General features: G+C 37.8%; 2 protein-coding genes across 5 annotated transcripts in view; one reads left to right on the top strand and one right to left on the bottom strand.

Moving 5' to 3' along the window:
• Positions 1–206, bottom strand: part of MKKS (McKusick-Kaufman syndrome) — an 8,530-nt gene extending 8,324 nt beyond the window's left edge. Inside the window, exon 1 of one of the 2 annotated variants that reach the window (XM_017745323.1) lies at positions 135–206. The gene's annotated coding sequence lies outside the window, so the exon portion shown is untranslated. The remainder of the gene's footprint in view (positions 1–134) is intronic. The other variant, XM_017745321.1, reaches the window with a different exon arrangement.
• A 9-nt stretch (positions 207–215) lies between these two features.
• Positions 216–19,656, top strand: part of SLX4IP (SLX4 interacting protein) — a 73,641-nt gene continuing 54,200 nt past the window's right edge. For all 3 annotated transcript variants that reach the window (XM_017745327.1, XM_017745326.1, XM_017745325.1), the window contains exons 1-3: positions 216–302; positions 1,075–1,235; positions 4,112–4,160. In XM_017745327.1, coding sequence (XP_017600816.1) covers positions 4,134–4,160 — 27 coding nt within the window. In that variant the 5' untranslated portion in view covers positions 216–302; positions 1,075–1,235; positions 4,112–4,133. The remainder of the gene's footprint in view (positions 303–1,074; positions 1,236–4,111; positions 4,161–19,656) is intronic.

Here is a 19,656-nt window from a genome sequence, read left to right as displayed (position 1 = left end):
ACCGAGCCTCCCTCAGGTGCCGCCTCAGCCGCTGTGTCCCGTTCCTCACCCCTGCCCGGCCCGGCCAGGCACTGGCCGCACTTAAAAATATGTATATGCGTATATAATATCTCTGATTCTTCTTCCTTGCTTACCTGCCATTGCAGTCACTCTGCCTTACACTTGCGCCCAGGTCTCTGAGGCTTCCTGTGGGCGGGCAGAAGTGCCCTAGCCAAAACAAGTTCAAATAACTTTGTTCCCTGACCTCCGCTTTTCCTTAGCTGTTCTGCTTTCCTGTATTCACTTTTCCTGTATTCATTCCTGTAAGTACAAGAAATACTTCTGTGAATACATTAATACTTTTCACGTGTTCACTCTTCTCTCTATTCCTGCAGTCACTGTCAGGAATATCCCGTTTTATATTAATGTGTTAATGAATGGGTTTGTTTTCATTTATAGGTGCAGAGTTTATAACTAGCCAAAAGAGAAGTATTTAATGCCTGATCTCCATGCAGAAAGGAGTATAATTATTTTTCATTGTACAGTAATTTTTCATTGTTAATTGCATTCAGCTGTTCCACAAAAGTTTAAAAAGGCACTTACCAGTGCAAAAAGATAATAGTACCTGTCTGTGACAGCCCTCTCATGCTCTTCAGAACATCTCGTTCCTTTAGTTCTAGGCAGTTCTGTGGTAAGTGGGTCATGTTTTTGAAACAGAGTTGTTGAACCTTAAAGGTGAATGGGCAGTTTATGAATGAAGGAGTGTGAATAACAACGAGGAGAATAGGTACTGACTAGCTGGAAGAGTACTTTTCAAGGGTTAAGTGGAGTAATTGGCAACAGTGAGCATAAAAATCCTGAATGGCAAACATGGGAAGATTCTGGTGTGTCTTTTCAGAACCAGAGATGCTTTACTGGATATGAGAGTAGCTGAGCATTGCCCTGCTCATCCCAAGCTTAGGATCCGGTCCCAGAAACTGCAGGTGCTGGACTGGGAAGTTCAGAAAACTCCTCTTTTATGTTGTGATAGCTCATTTTGAACTACAAAAATAGTTAACCTACAGAGTTCCGTAATTAGCGTTTGTTTGTTTCTAGCGTTTTCAGGTGCCCCCTGTCCCCAGGTGTGGCAAAGGCATCCAGCAATGAGCAAGTGTGTGAAGTTTGCTGCTGTGTCTCCAAGTGTGTGGCAGGAGTTTTCAGTTCCTCGTTCCTTCTGAGTTCTAAGTTTCCTCACCACGGGAAGCTACTTTGCTAAGGTAAGATGCTGTTCATAGCTGGTAGAGGACACTTGAGCTTGCTCTCTGGGTGACCATGTTTTCTGGCTTCTCCTGAGTATCCACTGCTCCACTGGGCTCAAATTTAGGAAAGGAAGATATTTTGCCACATTATTTTTCAAGTGCATCTCACTCTACTTACACGCAACCTATGTGTTTAGTTCTAAATCATGTCTTCTTGTACAGGTTGTATCAACATTTTAGGTCTTGAAATACTAGACATCCCATATCAGGACTTTTTAAAAAAAAAAAAAAATATGTATGTATAGTCTTGTGAGAGGAGTTTTTCTGCTGTATTTGCTTATCTTTGTATATCCTTATATAGAGTTTACTTTAGATGTTTGCAACTGAAAAAGAACATGAAACAGAATCTTGCTGTCAGACAGTAGCAATTGTAATAGATCTGTGTTTTTGGTGGGGTTTTTTGCTGCCCTTTTTTTTTTTTTTAAACACAGGAAATGGCAAAGTATTTTGGGGCTAGTTGTTTTTTTTTTTTTTTTCTTGGACAATTGATGAGTGGTTTTCCTCATCTTCTGATGTCTGAGTAATGAGTATTTTTTCACCTGTGTCACTTCAGTGATTTTCCTGATGGTTCACACATAAAATATTTTCCTTTTTGTTTTCTGAGGATTTGCTTACATTTTGTCTGTCTGCTGTATTTCCTTTGTCTTATCTGTGAGGTCAGTGCAAAGAATGGGGTAGTTGGCAAACTCCCAAAGTCAGCTTACTCCCAGGAAGAGCAAACTGAACCAAAGCTAACTTTTCTTGTGCATCTTTCTCCTTTTTATGTGTTTTCTTGTATTATTTTTGTAAATTGTATTTGGAGGGTATTTCTGCCTGCCAGTGGCTCACACGTGAGTAGTAGCAGATGTGTTGCACAAGTAGTATTCTGGAAGATAAATTGTTACCAGAAAGAGATCAGTGACCCCGGGATAAGTTCAGATTCATCCACCTGCTTTGTTTGTTCTCAAGAGAACATGAGAACATTTGGAGAAGAGGTGATGCTCTGCCATGTTTTGTTGCAATTCTTTTTTATATTATTGCTACTGTAAGGATTAATGAGAAAACATTAGCAGTTCAAGTATTGTTTCTTGGAAGCAATGTTTTGAGGAACTGAGAAGCTCTTGGTTTTGATTTGCTGGCTGCAATTTCTCTTCAGCATCTCTTCTGAACTAGTTCTAGCAGCTGCTCTTTCAACAATGTGTGGGTTTTATATCCTAGGGAGAGTTCTCATGTAGTTTCTCTACTATGTTTACTTCTCTAGAGTAGCACTTACTACATGACTGAACTGAAACAGGATGTCTCAAATGATCCAGAGCACTGTTCCTTGCATTGTGTTTCTCAAAATTGCTGTCAGTAAAGTTGACAGGGTTTAATCTGATAAGATGGAGAAGTTTCCAGGGCTGTTTGGTGCAAGGGAGAATGACAGTGTCATGGTGCAAGGCATGATGGTATTCCAGTTTCTGCGTGCAGGACTGTTAAGTATTTTAGGATTAAAATCATCTGTGCTATGCTGTGTTGTTGTAAAGTGGGTGTTCATCTTGTTTTGCACTTTTTTGAAGTTGAGTAATGATAACAAGTGCATTTTGAAATATGTAAGTGTAGTGCCTGACAGAGACACATATCCCCAACCTGATTTGTGTCCTGAAATTTTGACAGCTCTGTCGTAGTACTTAACGTGAAGTATGCAATGACAAATGTGTACATATTCCTCAGTTTTTAGTATTTTCCTATACCATCTCCTACAAAATTGACCAGATTTTTCCACTTTAAGAGACTAATCCTTTAGGAAAATTTAGATTACAAAAGGCAGCTCTGTTCTTAGTGTGGTTTCTGTTGCTGTTCATTTATTGCAGACAGCAGCTACTGATGCTCATTTTCCTTCTTCATTTTGAAGCTTAAGCTGTATGGTTTGGGTACTCTACCTCCTGCCACTTTATTGAGACTCTGCTTCACCTGGTTTTCTGACCAATCCAAATCTCTTTGTTGTCTGTTGGCTCTCTTCCTACCCTGTGTGAAAATAGAATGTATCAGAGTTTTTGTATTCCTGTTTCTTGTAGCTATTAATTGGTACCATAGGGTCCATTGCATGTCTTTCCTGAATCCCAGCATTGTGGAGTTAGCTGGAAAGACTTTCATGAGTTTAACCTGATTTTCTCCTTTTTTGACAAGTCAGTTTTGGGCTCCTATTTATGTGGAGGATGATGGGCTTCCCAAGTAGCTTCAGTGCTGTGACTGTAAATGTCAGTTTGGAAAAAAATCTTAGCAATTAATTGAGGGTTTTTTCTTGAGCCCAAGGGAGTGTTTAACTTCTAGCACAAGTTAACACTTCCTGAGCTACTTGGAATGGTCTGAGGCAGGGTCAGAGTCTGTGTGCAGCTCAATGTACTTCACTCAGGATCCCAAAGGAAGTAATTCAGGTCCTGTTTGGGATAAGAAAGAGAAGAGGATGTCCAAAGCTCACTTTACTTTTGTGCAACCACCGTAAAACTCAGGTTATGTTGCTTTATGTGTGTAGTAGTCTCAAATTTTAAATGTGCATAACGTGTGTATGTATGAATGGATACCAGGTGAGCCAAAAACTATAGTTTCTTACTTAAAAGAGTTCTAACTTTGTATTTCCTGTGTTGAATGGAAAGTGCCTGGGCAGTTATGAGGTTCACTAAAAGAAACCAACACAGGTAGCTAAGAAATTCTCGTTTAAATAAGAGTTTTCCTTGTTTTTTTTAAAGCAGAGTGTAGGTTTGAAGAATAGCAGTAATGAAAAAATGAACCACAGATGTAAAAATCCTTCTCGATGGGTGTTGAGATCTGAGTGTTTCTCCAGTGCTGATCACTTTTAATTGGTATTTTTATAGGACCAGCTCACATTGACCTATCATGGCATCCAACAAATTTGTCATTAAGGTAAGTGGAATGTCATAGCTTAAAAAAAAAAAAAAAAAATCTGTAATACTGCTTAGAATGTGTCTGTTGATACTAAAAGTGCATCCTTCAGCCTTCTGGTCATAGTAGCAGGCTTTATATGAGCTTTTCTCTCCCTCTGGAAGCAAACTTGGGATTGCTGCTGTATCATGGCAGAGTGCGTCTGGGGTCAGCTGAGGATTAAAATGCTGTAACTCAAAGTGATTCGTTGTGCAGTTAGAAGTAGAAACATGAATTCTCAGTAAAACACTATTTGCTCCCTGAAGTAAAATTTTGGCTGGATTCTTTTCTTATGGTAATCTTGTAATATTATTTATGTACCTCCCAGGTCTAAGGGTTCCTGGTTTAAGGTGTAGCAGTGTTCTTAAACTATTTATCACTCTTGACATTAAATTTGTCTCTTTTTTAGCCTCTTTTTCCATTTTCAGCAATTAGTTGTTTCATGTCCAATAAAATACCGTTGAAGTACATTTTGCAAACAGTCCCAGACTTTTGGTTATGTGCTGAAGAGCAAAGCTTTTCAAAACATTCTATAATAAACATAGCACTTCATAATTCTTCTACTGTAACTATACCAGCTAATCAATAAATATACCTACTTGTGATTAGCACAAAATATTATTTTCTTGGAAATGTTTTTTTCCTAACAGAAGAGATTTTTCCTCTGTGGGTATGCTTGCGGTTTTTTTGGAGGGCAGCTACAAAACCCTTCCTGAGTGATCAGACTGTGGAAGCTGTTGAAGCTTGGTTTTGTTTTTTTGAGAAGACCAAGCACTTAATTTTTGTGTGCTACGGGTTCTTTTCCAAGGAAAACTGCTGTCATTTAGTGGGATGTTTGCTTTAAATTCTTTCTGTTTAACAGGATTGTAAACCTTCAGTTAACAGTATGATGTTTGTATTATTCAGTGCTGCTGAGTTGATAGAGGACTTAAGGAGAAATATCTTTGAGCACATTTTAGCTGATACTGTGAGTCCGTGCACCACTGATGTGGGTAACAACAGGAGCTGAGGCTGAAGGCATTGCTTTTCTCAGCTGAGAACTCTTGATATCATCAATATTCATGTAAGCGCCCAAGAAAACAAGTGGTGTGAGTTGGAATGTCTTTACTCCGTAAAAAGCCTGAAGACACTTGGTTTCTGACCTGCATCATTACAGCTTCATTGTTCAGTATAGATGTGTTACTGGTATTCAGCATGGGCCTTGCACTCACCAAGTTTAGCATCCTTGACTGCCTGAGCAAGGGCTGGGTTCTCATTGAGGATGTGTTTGGTAAGCAGTATCACAGATAAAGCTTTTGAGAATGGCAATAAAATACAACTTTTTCGTTCTTACAGTATATGAGAAATGAGAGTAAGTTTTGCATGTACCAAATGCTGAAAATTAACTTTACCTTGACCTGATTGAAATTCACTTTGTGCACAGATGTGTAACATTTTCTTGTTAGATCAGGTAAAGTTTTGTTTCTTTACATTCACTGGATTTGTATTTCATGTGAATATTTTCTAAGACTGTTCAGCTTTCACATAAGTTTTGCAAGGAAGGTCCCTGTGCAGAAGGTTCTCCATTAAAAACTATTCTTGCTTGTCTCTGCAGAGGGAGTACAGAAAATACTATATTCTTGATTGTAGATTCCTTGTGTTTAAATTGATGGGGGCATTTTACCGAGTCTGAAAACGTTCAGGACAGATGTGTTAGAACAAGTCTACAGGAGGGACATGGAGATGATAGATGGAGCTGCTCTCCTTGAGGAAGGTGTGAGAGAATTGGGATTGTTCAGCCTGGAGAAGAAAAGGCTTCAGGGTGACTGAATTGTGGCCTTCTAGTACCTGAAAGGAGCCTACAAGAAAGATGGAGAGAGACTATTTCCAAGGGTATATACCCCTACAGGAGAAGGGGGATGGGTCTAGACTGAAAGAGAGTAGGTTCAGATTAGGTCTTAGGAAGAAATTCTTCCCTCTGAGGGTGGTGACACACTGGAACAGGCAGCCAAGAGAAGTTGTGGATGCCCCATCCCTGGAAGTGTTCAAGTCTGCTCAGAGCCCCATCCAGTCCCTCCTGGTCTACTGGAAGGTGTCCCTGCCCCTGGCAGGGCGTTAGAACTGGAGGAGGGATGGTCTCTAAGGTCCCTTTCAACCCAAACCACTCTGTGGTGCCATGATTCCGTGTTTCAGGTGCCTCGCCTCATCTTACACATTCTCTACTTTTAAGTTTTTTTACTTTTTAGATTTTGCAAACTTGTGTTTGTGAATCTTTTAAGTAAAAGAGTGAAAAGTGCAGGTTATCAGTCCATCAAATCTTAGCTGACTGTCAAGTAATTAAGTGGAAACCCCCTCTAATTTGTTTAACTTCCCTTCTTACCAATGTGTGTTTTATCTGCCGGTCTCTGCACGCCGGGTAATGGTCTGTTACTTCCAGTGGAGGGAGCAATTGGTCTGTTTTTGAGAGGCGATCTTAAGCTTAGCTTTATGGGCAGTTAAGAGGGATTGAAATAAACTACTTGATGCAGTAAAATAGCTTTAAACCTTAATACAAAAACTACACTTAGGTCCGAAACACACTTTCTTCACCTACCAAGCAGCTGGACGATACAGTGTTGTGATTTGCAACAGATAATATTTTGTGCAAGTTAATTTGATCATCAATTTTCAATTTTATTTTATATTGATACTTCATAAAGCATTGCATGGTAAAATACCCCCAGCATATGAATTTAATTTATCTTTCTCTGTGTGTTGCTAAAATATTTTACTGCTGTTCTGAGAAATAAATCTTAAATTTAATTGGTGAGGCTTAAAGCAAAATCATGAATTCTATATGGATTTCAAAAATAATATCACTAGGGCCTTGTTTAAAACTTTGGACAAAGTAGAAAGAATTTTTCTTCCAGAATTGTGTAAATTGACTTTATTCATGCCAAGCTGCAGAACTAAATATAGTAATTTTTATGGCTGCAATAGAAAAATTTCATTTACTGTTTTCTGCAATTCATTCGTTTGCCAAAGACGGAAGAGTAACTTGTTACTACATTTCAATAGCTCAGCTCAAAGGGAAGCTTTTTTTACTTTGTTTCCTACTTTGAGCACTGTTCTGTCTCAGATTTGTAGGCCTTATATTAAGATAATTGTAGTTTCAGTGTTCCCTCTGGTCATCCAGCTCACTCTACAATTGATTTTTCAGCATTGTTGCTCCTTGTTACCAATTTAAATTATTGCATGCTGGACATATATGTACCTTTTTTTATCCTTCCTACTCATTTTTTGCTTGCTTGAAGTGGCAAGTTCATTTGAAATAGCAAGCACAGCTTTTTGTTTTATATTGGGAACAAAGATGAAAATACTGGATATAATTGGCCAGGAAAATGATGGTGGGATTTTAATATGATCAGTTTGTGTACTTAGGTTTCTTTATATTGATGTACCTTAATGTAATCATTAAGATACTGACGTATAACCAAAGGCATCCTAACATCTGTCTTTGGAATCTTAGGAGTGTGCCATGAAAGAAGGTGTGTGTAGCAAGAGCATTGGTTACAGGCTCTAGCAGTAGGTAGAAGGAAATGGAAAGCCATCTTCCTGTCAGACAGTGTCCCAGTATGGACTGGCAGCCCTGGCTGGGTCAGTTTAGGGTCTGCTCACACACCTGTGGATTGTCTTGGGTCTGCAATAACAAGATGAGCATTTATTTTGAAGTTTATTTTGGTATTTCTGATGGGTTTTTTAGCTACCAGTTGAAATGTAGTACAGTGACAGTACATCAGCACAGATTTCTCCACCAGTTGTGCCTGTCTGGATGATTCTTAGGTGACATCTCAGTGGGCTTGACAGATTAAAGTTCACATTTCTGTGAAGTGTGTCCATTGAGTTAGCTGATCAGTATTTCTGTAAATATTTGTGGTTAAGTCATAATATTTTTGTGAGAAAGTGATGTGTTTCCTCTTTCTTGGGAATTGTTTGGAAAGAAAAAAACTATGGCGTTGAGTAGATTTTCTTACCTGACTTTTTATTTATCTGATCCCATATAGTGAGTGATAAAGGATAACAGATGTGTTTACTTCTGTATTAAGTCCACAGATACATGAGTGCAGTGTTCTCAAGGGGAGAGCAAGGATAAGGAATTCTGTTTGTATTTAGAGTAAATTTTTATATATTGTGACTGCTCAGAGCTATAAGACTGAGTCTGCAGCTGCTTTTTTATGTACATAGTTGTGAGCTTGTTAGCATTCTGATTTCTGGTTTGAGAGTTAGGTTTTTTTTAGAGAGTACTTAGTTAAATTAACTAATAAATACAGTCTTTTCTGATGTTCTTTTCCCCTTCACTGTAAAATGAAGACATTTGTATGTGAAATTCCTGTGGTTGGAGTACTCACAAATGTTTCAATAGAAACATGCTAAGATTAGGTTTCTGTGATTTAAATAGAATTTTCTAAAGTATTGTAAATCTAAAACTAAGGTACTGGTGTTCTCCAAACAGATTTGGGGTTGTTGAGTTTTACATGTATTGTGTGTTCTTGTATTTGCTTTTTGGGTCTTTAAAAATTAAGAAATAGTTATGTTAACCATCAAATAGTGGTTTTCTAGAGATGGAGCTTTCCTGAAGTGGTATTGCTTAGAACAACTGGAAATACAGGTGGCTGAAATTGTTATTATCAAGTACCATCACACTTCACTCAGCTGTCATGTTTGTTTCTGTATAAATGGATAAAATAGAATACTTGTCTAAAAGGGCTTAGAAGTCTTAAAGAAGATGATGAAAAAGGGGCAGGAGGGAATGTGATTTAAAGTAGGAAGTGCAAACAATAATAATGGCTGGAGGGACATCTATTTAGTTCTCTCTCTTAATGCTGCATTTAATTCCCAATTTCATGGGACCAGATATGGAATGGCTAAAGTGATGAGTAAATAAGTTCCAGAAGAAACAAAAGAGGAAGTTGGGAGGTAGAAGGGGGAGGAAAATTAAGTGTATAATATAATTCTAAATCCTGGAGTCAGTGGAAGTTTCCTCACTGACCTCAGAGGATTAATTTTCAAGCCCAGGGAAATGATGAGTGGATGAAGAGTTGAGAGATTAAAGTGTTAGCAGAAGGAGAAAGGAATAGGAAGCCAGAGGGATAAACAACAATAGTGGAAATACTGCTTTCACAGGGATCACTTCAAATAAAGAATAAAAGGATGGTTCAACTTGCATTACTTCTTTTGGTAATTCAAATCTGATTAGTTTTTAAAGTACCACTTGTGCCTGAAAAGTAGGTTTTTTGCTAACTGTGAGCACTATATTACTGTGGCAGTGATATGGGATTCTAAATACCCACCATACTAAGTAACATGGTATTTTTTTAATCTAATTAATTCAAAGACTGTAGGTTCCATGATACTTGCTGTGTGCTTTATTTCTGACCAGCACTACCAGATTTTACACCTCCACTGTTCTGCTTCGTGGAGATGCTGGTGGTGCTGCCTGCTTGACCTCTGAGTCCAGCCCTGAAGGAGGAAAGGATGGGAAACTTAGGAGCAGACTTGAATCTCTCTGAGTCCAGCAAAACATGAGGGCTTAGCAGCGATGCTGCGTGGGGTCACAGAGTGTCTTTAGGTCCTGGGAGAGGCTTCAGCTTAGACTGTAGGTGAAATTCTTCAATTCTTTCCAGTGGGTTCAGATGGAGGTTAGTAGGCTGGGAGGTAAAGGCATCCATGTTTTATGCAGTACCTGGTAAAAACAGTTTCATGATGCAGTGATGCAGTTTTTGCTCTTGATGTTATGATAATGAAAATGTATTATAATGTTTTTTGGTAATTTTTTATGTGGCCTCTCCTTACTTAGGACAATGTAGATGGATTCTAGTATGTGGGAGCTATCTGAATAGTTGGTATAAGAGTGTGTTCTGACAGGCCTATGGAGTAAAGGGGGGAAGAGTGACTGACAACACGTTTTTATTCTTTCCCGATGTTTCATCCATATAGTTCACAACTTCCTTAAAAGGCATCTATTTTTAATAGCAAAATTATTGCTTACTTTCAATTCTCAAATAAAAGCTTCCTTTCTGGACATTTTGTGTTCCAGTTTGGGGACATTTTGTGTTCCCTGCAGCACTTATTCCACCGTGACTTTGCAGTATTTTTCTTGAGTCAGTAGCCAGACTTTTCCTTAAATAATGGTACCATAGCACATGGCCCCGTTTCATTGTTGTGCTGCAGTCACTGCTGTGCATGGGCACCGATGACGCTCAACTATTGTGAAAGTCCTTTAAACTGCTGATAAAATGATGACTCATGGTCACCTGATGAAAACAGATTCATTACCATGACTCCAGAAAGTTTAGCTCCCATGAAAGTGTTTCACTTCCCACACTAGTTCTTCTAAAAGAGATGATACTGCAGTTATTTTCTAAGAGTTGTCAGCTGCCCAATTAAGCTGCAACAGTGTGGTTGGCAAAAACTTGGGATTCCAGACTTCTTTTAATAATAGTTCAAGGAACTAAAATCTGTATGAGCTGTGAAGCAGTCACCAACATTCTTCACAGTGTTACTTGGAGTGATTTCTAATCAAATTATATATTTTGGATATCATTTACCACTACCGAATTAAGTTCTTTTTACAGTAGATCTGACCCAAACCTCACTGGAGTCAATGGGCTTTGGATCAGAGCCTGTAGGAGTATATTGGTAGCATGCTGTAGCTTAAGTAGGGACACACTTCCTCAGTCCAGTTTATCTGTGTTTTTAATATATTTTGTTCATCTATAATGTCAGTGTGTAAGGAAGTTAGGTTGGAAAAATATGGAAATGTGATACAGCCAAATAATAAAACATAAATTGATTTTAATTCCAGTATGAAATGAGTAAAATTAAATCTTCTGCATTGCTGACTTGCGATTCCCCAGGGACTGTGAAAGGATGCGTGAATTAAAATAGAATTATGAAAAGACCTATTACATTAGGCTTAGGTGTATATGATTTTATGTTGTAAGGCAGAAAAAGTTTCTCAACCAGTATTTGAATGTAGGGTAGTGTGGGATGGCTCATTCACTCTAATGTGATTAGGGGTTCAACTGGTGATTTTTGTCTTAATCTAGTTTCCCTCTTTTGACTGGAAGTATTTCTGACACACAATGCTTAAGAAAGTCAACATATTAAATTGCTTCAAATGTGTGTGATTGAAACTTGCTACAATAATGACTAATATAAAATAAACAAATGTTGACTAAGTAATTCATGCTTTAAAATTTAACATGCAAACTCCTACATTTTTTTAGTTACATCTTCGCTTCTGCTTTGGTTTTTTTCCTATTTATTTTCCAGCTGACTCATTTTAAATTTAGATTATGAACATCATGTATTTATTTTGTGCCAAAAACTTGTCTAGTTTGAAAAAGAATGGTCTCATCAGAATTGAAAATTAACTTCAGATATTTAAAAAAATGTAGAAATAAGAGAGATTTCTTGAATGTTTTAATATCAGTCATACAAACTTTGTCAACAAATTACATATGGAAACGTCATGGCTTGTTTGTGTTGTGGTGTTTGTTTTTTCTCTGAATACCTCTCCACCATTTTCATTACCACAAGCAATGTTGTAATGGAGAGGCAAAGTGTTGCAGATATAATAAAGACATTTAGTAATAAGTTAAAAACCCCTTTGAAATACAAGCCCCAATATGGAGGGAAGAGGTCTCTTGATTGACAGAACTCTTACTGCAGAAGGCAACTTCTGCACAGTGTGTCTGTATTGGGGCCCTTCTGCTGTTGTGTGGTGGTGTTTTTTGCAGGATCTGTCAACTTCTGCCTTCGTGTGATGTTGCTTGGCAAAATGAAAGAAGGAATAAACACCTTTCTATATCAAATAGGAGTCAGATCAGCTGTGGATGTTCATTTAGTCATACAGAGGTGTGGTGAGTGAAGCTGGGTCTTGCCAAGCCATGGTGTCTGGCCCTTCACATGTGAGGCTCACCCATTGTTTATTTCCCTGCTTCAAGGAATGCAGTACTTTGAATGAGGCCAGCACAAGAGACAACTCTGCCTTCTTACTACCAAACAGTGTTTGTAACTAACTGAAAGCTTTTCACTTGGGAAAGTGGGAAAAAATAGTTTGTGGTCTAGATCATGTGCAGATGTTTTCAACCAAAATCTTCACTTCTGTGATTTGAGTATTTTCCTGTTGGCTGTGTACACTTTGCTAGGGAAGTAGGGTGCATTTATGAAGCCTTAAGGGCAAGTACCATCTTTCTTGGGTTTGTACTTTTTTTGTCTTTGACCTTCACGGAGGGTTCTTTGCTGTTTTTGCTATAGGTGTGTTTTGCAGACAGATCCTTGTGCAGGAAATCCTTAATATCCACGCTTCAGCAAAATGGAGATTTTTTCCTTTTTCTGTGTAACTTGCCATGTACTATGAGATAGGATTCAAGTGGAGAATCACTGTAAAAATGTTGCATCAAAGCTGGTTGGAGAACAGTCAGTTGTTGGTCTTGAGGGAGAGTGAGAACAGAGATAAGGAAGAATGACACAGTGGTTTCCACCCAAGAAAATGTGTCATAGCCACAGAACATTTTCTCAGCATTTTCATGTTGTTGATGACTGAGGCTTGTAAAGTTTCTTCAATAATTCTATCCTCATTTTACTCAAAAAAGTTATGCAATAAGTGAGCTAAACTAAGCTCTGTTCTGTGTGCAAGGTCCTCTTTGCAAGTCCCTGCTTAGTTTCCAGGAATTAGTACGATGCCTGGCATATCTGACACCACTGTGCTGGTGAAACAATAGTTTATATAAGGTATAGTTAAATACAGCCTTTCAAGCTTGAGCCAATATTCTCCTGTTGTAAACTCTGAGGATTGTCTTTGTTCATTGAATATCCCAGTGATTTAATAGCACTCATAATGGACCAAATATACATGGCTGTGGTTTATCCTGCTTTGTATCATACAGATAAAGGCTGAGAGAATAGCAATGTCTAGATCTGAACAGAAAATATTTGCTGAACTAAAGAGTTGGGAAAGAGCTAACTCTTGGGCCATTAAAGAGGATCTGTTCAATGCCAAGATCCTAGGATGTGACAGTTAGTAGGCTCATGCAGAATATAACTTTCCCTTCTTTATTTTGACATTCCTGTAGCATAAAAATAGGAAGGAGAATCATTTGAGCTGTACCAGAGTGTGCTGCCCTGCCATAATAAGGTAATCTTCAGCAGTGGAAAACAAGCCTCCAAAGAGTTACTCATTCCCTTTGTGGTATTGTCTGCAAGTCTCTGGTTCTCATTTGCCTGGGTGTTAAACTGACACAGTCACAATCCATGGCTCAGGGAATTTACAAACAACTTGGATGATAGGATTAAGCCTGACACATCAAAAGTTGAAAATGAAGCCCATAATTTAAAAAAGCAATCAAACAACAACATATTCTCATCTCAAAGAGTGAGTACTGAATGTTTGTAGCATAACATAAAATAGCTGAATAGCAGAGAGCAGTGATTAAATCATCATTGGCTGCCATGGCTGGAATAAAAGAGCAACATCGGTTTACAGATTTCTTTAGAAAACTGATAGAATTTGTCACTAGTTTTAAATGTTTTAATGTCAATTTATGCGTGTTTCAGTAAATTGAATTGAATATTTAATTTTGCTTCTATTGTTTGGTGGAAATAGGATGGTGTTTAGAGATGACCTCAAAGGACAAAAAAATGTTAAGGAAAATGTGTCTTTGTCTCTGTCCCTTCACCCTGATAATTGGCAGGAATTTTGATTTGTAGAATATGTGGAGGATACAACTAGGGGTACTTTTTGATTATGAACTGGAAAGAGATTTAATTACAGATGCTCAGCATATTCTACATAGTTCAGAAAACTTTTTGCTAATTTGAAGCCATTTTCCGTAGGGTTATTAGAGATGGTTCGTTTGTTGTTGCTGTTTTGGAGAGGCCTTCATTATTAAGCATGTAGTAACTGTTGGGATGTAATCTGGTTTTGTAAATTCCTATTTGAACTATGATACAGGTTTTGGGAAGGAAAATCCAGTGATGAAGAATACAATAAAAAAATATTGTAAGTTCAGAAGTGAAATGATACCTGGATATTGTTAGAACCTGTCTTTTTTATCTTTTCCAAGCATCAAGGAATCTCACAGTATTTCAAGCTGTACACCTAGAAAGTCACTTAAAGCTCTCTTCTTGGTGGCCAGTGCTGTGACAAGGTGAGGTAACTGTTTTTCATGTACCATTATGAGGCAGCATTCACACTCCAAGCCGAGAAAATGAAGATGGCAAAATATAATTTCCAGATTTGTAAGTAGGCCAGGGTATTCGAGCTGTTACAAAGTGTTAGGAATACCAGTGATGATCACAGATTCCTAAAACCCAGTAGAAAGTTTGGTCTTCACTGTGGACTACAAGTCTAAAACTAGTTTAGAAGTAGAGAATACTTCAAAAATTTTGTCTAAAGAGATACTGGTGGCTTTAAATTGACACAAGTGGTAGTTTCAGAATAGGCAATGTAATGGTACTTAAGAAGGTAAGCTCATTCGCCAGGAGCATCTACTCTGTAGTAATGGCCAAATCCAAATCATCTCTGCTGCTGCTGGCTGTCATCATGTTGGTACTTGGTTTTGAAATATGTCTTTCTCTTTGGATTGCCACACAGATTTGGTGGTTAGGTCCTGATCAACAAGTGGCTTGCTCGTTTCTCTCATTTGACCATCTGCAAGTCAGTTCAGTGACCCTTAAGATGTTTAGATTTGTTCCCTTGTGTTTTCAGTAATGCTTTGGATCTCCTCAAAATGTCCATATGCTATTTGTTTAAATGTTAAAATAGTTAATCAGTTAAAAGATAATTCAGTTTAAATGCTGTGTTATCTATTACCTTACTAGTGTGGTGAAAAACAGCAAGGTTTTGTAGTTTTCCTGTGGGCTGTGTGATGGAGGTTCCTGTGTATTCAGGGTGAGGATTCCAGGCTTTTCCACAAAGTGAAAACACTATGAAAATTCCGTTCTGTGAGAGCTCATTCTCACAGCAGCAAAGATCTCCCTTGCTATTATTTTCATGTTTACAGCAGCACTGTATAGAGGCTTAAAAATCAGACAGAACTAGGGAAAGGAGTAAAGTGAAAAGTGGCAGGGTCGTGGAACAGGCTGTGGAAGGTCTGTCCTATGGGGTGGGAGCAACTGTGGCATAAGCTGTCACCTGTACAACTGCTGTTGAATAGCAGGGGAGCCTGTTTAACTGTTAAATTGCAGATAAATGCAGATAATAAGCATAAAAATGCAAAAATTTGCCATTAGCTTCCTAAGGAAGAGACTGCACATGAACAGGTGATGGGATTGGAATGAGTACTCTGCTACCTGAAGAGAAAGGCAATCTGCCACCGAATGCTTGTGTATTCTGGAGTTTCCCTCTGTGACTTCCACAGGAAGGTTTTGCAGTCCGGCATTACACAAAATAAATTCTCAGGCCTTCCTTTGTTGTTTGCAGCTGTCTTCAACCAATCCATTAATGTTTCTGGACTAGAGCAAAAGCTGAATGTTTACAAATAATTCCACACTGAAGAAATGTGTAGCGTAATGCTTTATTTACCAAAAAATACAGATTCCAGCAGCCAGGCTCCAATAGCCGGGCTGACAGGGCAGTAGAGCCATGGAAATCCCGTAAGGCTGCTTGGATCTCCCTCCCTAGGACACTTCAGCCAACGAGGCCCCCTCCTGTGAGACCGGAGTGGAAAGTGGGGATACTGCACTGCAGTTCTGCGTGGTTACAGAGCCATGCTGCTTCCTCCAGGAAACTCAGAAGGACCCCTTTCAAGGGTCATTTACTGTTTGTTTTTGCAGTGAATTACCCTTCATACATATTTCTTTTCTATTGGCTCCCTGTTAGTTTCTCTAATTTGGGAAGTGTACTTTTAAAGACTTTCGGTGACATGTTTATTTTTCTTAAATGCTTATGGAACAGAAACGCAGCCTCATGGGGGCATGTGTGTCCCAAATGGAATTAGAATGATCCCGCAGTGTTAATTCTGTTCATCCATTATGTTCCTGATTTTTTCTCTTCTAACTTTAATCCTGTAATTTTAGAGAAGAAACTGATTTGAAGAACTTTGCTTCCTGTGCACACATTAAATTATCAATAGGGTATAAACATGTGGGAAACTTAATAGGTTATTCCTCCTTCCCCGTTCAGCTTCCCACATATGCAAATGAACAATAGGACCAGAAATCTGTCTCAAACCTTTGGACAGATGCATTCTTGATACAACCTTGTACTTTCAATCCTTCATTTTTTTTCCCACTGAAATCTTAGGAATTTCAGCCATGGGTAGTGGGGTTCACAGATAGATGCTGGAAGGATGAGGGCCTCTGTTTTCTGTTGCTGGCTGTGGCAGGAAGTCTCAATTAGTGTGAAAAATATTGTGAGTTCTTGCATTAAGTGATTGAAGTAAGTATTTCTATTTATTCTGCATACTTGCCTTTTAAAATTACATGTTTGATTGCTAGACATAGGGAGTGAGAAGGTGGGACAGTTTGATACACTTTACCTACCCACTGGCAGTCCTTGGCTGTGTGTGAATGGTAAAGCTGCTAATTGGTCTCCCTGCAGTACAGGGAGCTTGCATCTTCTTTTCCTTAATGATTTCACAGTGTTCTCTTTCCTCAGTAAGGCTTTGCTTTTTATTAAAAGGAAAAAAAAATTGTTGCAGGAGATTTTTCCAGTGATTCCTAAGTAAATTAGTAACAGCAATTTGTAGCAAAAATCAGCTAAGAATCAGCAGATTAGAGGTTTAAGACATTGATGAGCTAGAGCTGTTATATATGCTTTATTTGTATAAAAATTAGGGCAATTTAATACATTTTATGTGCTAAAACAATACAAGTGAAATTACCATAGTTACAGAATGTCTCAGCTTTTAGCAATGATGATGTTTATTATTTTTAATTTCTTGATTTTTTTCCTTTGTAAGCAATGTAAAGGGAAGAAAACTTAATTTTGTGAAATATGAGTCCTCTTTACTTTTAGAAAAGCTTTGTTTCAATTTATTAATTCCTTTTAGAAAAGGAAATAAAAGCTTTGTATGTAGGTATATGTGTGTTGTAATGCTCATTTTCAGAAACGTAAATCTCAGTGCTTCTAATATGTGCAGTCTGGCATTGATTGTAAGTATAATAGGTTATTTCATGCTGCTTCTCTTTATATTCATGGTTATGATACTGAAATGTTAAGACCACACACAGACAACAAGATCTCCAGCCACTTACGCGTGTAAACAGTCTGGCTTTTTACAAAGTGGAAAAATATTTCTTGTGCAGCATTTTAACATGATCAGCATGTTAAGGCTCAATCTGCAACTGTGTCAACATTTCTTTGGCTGTAACCATTAATTCTGTAGCCTCTTGATAATATGTAAAATGTGAGACTGGTTTGTTTACTACTGGGATTTGTCAGCAATTACTGTCTGCATTTAGCTTAGTGCTTTCAAATATATAATAGATCAAACAGTTATTTTGCATCATCACTGTGGTTTTAGTAAAACAGAGGACTTTTTTATTCTTCCCGGCTGGCTTTGGGACCTTCAAAGGGCTATTGGAGCAATAATTTTCATAAATATTGTACTTACACCTTTTTGATATTGGTAGGCACAGGTACAATACATTAAATAACCTTCTGTAGCTACTGTTTGACATGAATTTAGCTATAGGGACAGGAATGCACATCTCCTTCAGCCTCAGTTATTGTGAGACTTGGCATGGCTTCAAAATAGCTGGGAATTTTTGTTTTCCTTATTTTTGTGTAATTAATGCATGTTTTCAGCATTCTTCTTACTGTCAGGAACTGCAAGTGCAGTGGTCATGTGCAATATTACCTAAGTGCCATATCATTTTCATCACAAAGAACTGAGGATTACAAGTTCTGATAGACAAGTTCTTCATATGGATATGTATGTATGGAGCTAATAAGAGTAAGATGGCATAAAAGCATTTTAATGGGCAATGTATCTGTTCAAATATTAACTGTTTGGGTTTATATAGTGTCTTTTATCTCTGTTCTCAAAGATAATTTATTAGCATATTTATGAATTTAGTTTCAACGTATTTTTGAGGTTTTGCAAGTAACAAAAAGAATGGTCCCCCAAACTTATCAGACAAATGTGCAGAACTTTGGTAAGGATTTTTTTGTTTAATTAGAAGTAGGCTGTAAAATCAGTTAGACTTGCCACTGCTCCTAAGAAGGTTGCCATTAATTAATTCTGTGATCTCAGGGGCACTTGATTAAAATACTTCGCTTGAGCTTTGCTTATGACTTTGTACAATTCTGAAGTGCTTTTTTTTTCTATGAGTATTTTATTTACAAGATAAAAACAATGGCACACCAGTACATAAGACCGATTAAAGATCTCAAAAATGCAGATACTGCAACAAGGATAAGGGAAATTGTTAGGGGAGTTCAGTTTTAGGGATAGTCAGCTGACAGAATGAGTTTTTATGTGAAACTCTTAAAAGGCAAACCTGCATTTTTGAAGTCAGTATTATAAAGTATTTAATAAATGTGTCAATATTACTGCTGGAGATTAATAAAGCTTTCAGTTTGTAGATCACTATCTTTTTATTTTTAAGACTTAAATGCTCTTTGCTGCTTAAATTCAATTGCCATTTCTTAGCACCACTCAAACCAGATGTTTTGTTAAAATTGGAATGAGTCTTTTGCCCAGTAAAGCCCTAAAATACTGTTCTCCTAAACAGCATATGAACAAAGAGAATCGATGTTTCATCATTCCTGTTCTGCTGTCTGGCCCAGTTTCATTTCCTTTGATGAAAAAATGATAAATACAAATTACAAAGTGAGGCAGCAAATGATTTCTATCAGTTAGTTAAAACTAAATTCTTGATATTTGTTTTGTTTTCCAAGATTTTAAGTATTTAACTTAAATTACAAATTTCATGCAGATAAGTTGGTTTAGTAAAATAATTGGAACAGAACTTTTAACTCATTTACTCCCTGCAAAGGTGTTATTTTGGACATATCTACCAGCTATGTATCCAAGTCTTTTGCATGGTAACAAATCCCAGGCTTTAAGAAGCAGCAGTTTTGTGATGGAGCTTTGTGATGAGCCCTTTGCCCTTGGTTTGGAAATCTCCCCACCAAATTATACAGCTTTGGGAAAATCAGTTTTTAGATTCACTTTTCATTTAGGAAAACCCTCTACTGAGAGTGAATCTCCTGTGATCTTGGTGGCCTCTGCTGCACTGGAGATGAGAAAGGGGGGAGATGGAGCCTGTCCAGTTTGAAAGTAAAGAGAAAGGGTTGGATGATTTATTTAAACAAAATTTAAAAAATAATAATAAAACAAAACAAGAAAAAGAAAACAGCCCTGCAAACAGCAAAAAACTGTTTGAAGATTCTTGTTATTTATGGAGCAGAGCCTGGGAGTAGCTGGCATGGGAATGGGTTACAGGGATATTCAGTAGTTTGTGTGAGGAATAAAGACTGATGGTAGGAGAGCAGTGGAGCAGGAAT

Source organism: Corvus brachyrhynchos, unplaced genomic scaffold (assembly GCF_000691975.1).
Source record: "Corvus brachyrhynchos isolate BGI_N302 unplaced genomic scaffold, ASM69197v1 scaffold69, whole genome shotgun sequence".
In the NCBI taxonomy this organism is placed as follows: domain Eukaryota; kingdom Metazoa; phylum Chordata; class Aves; order Passeriformes; family Corvidae; genus Corvus; species Corvus brachyrhynchos.
Note: the sequence above shows the minus strand (reverse complement) of the source record. Positions and strands in the feature narration are given on the sequence as shown.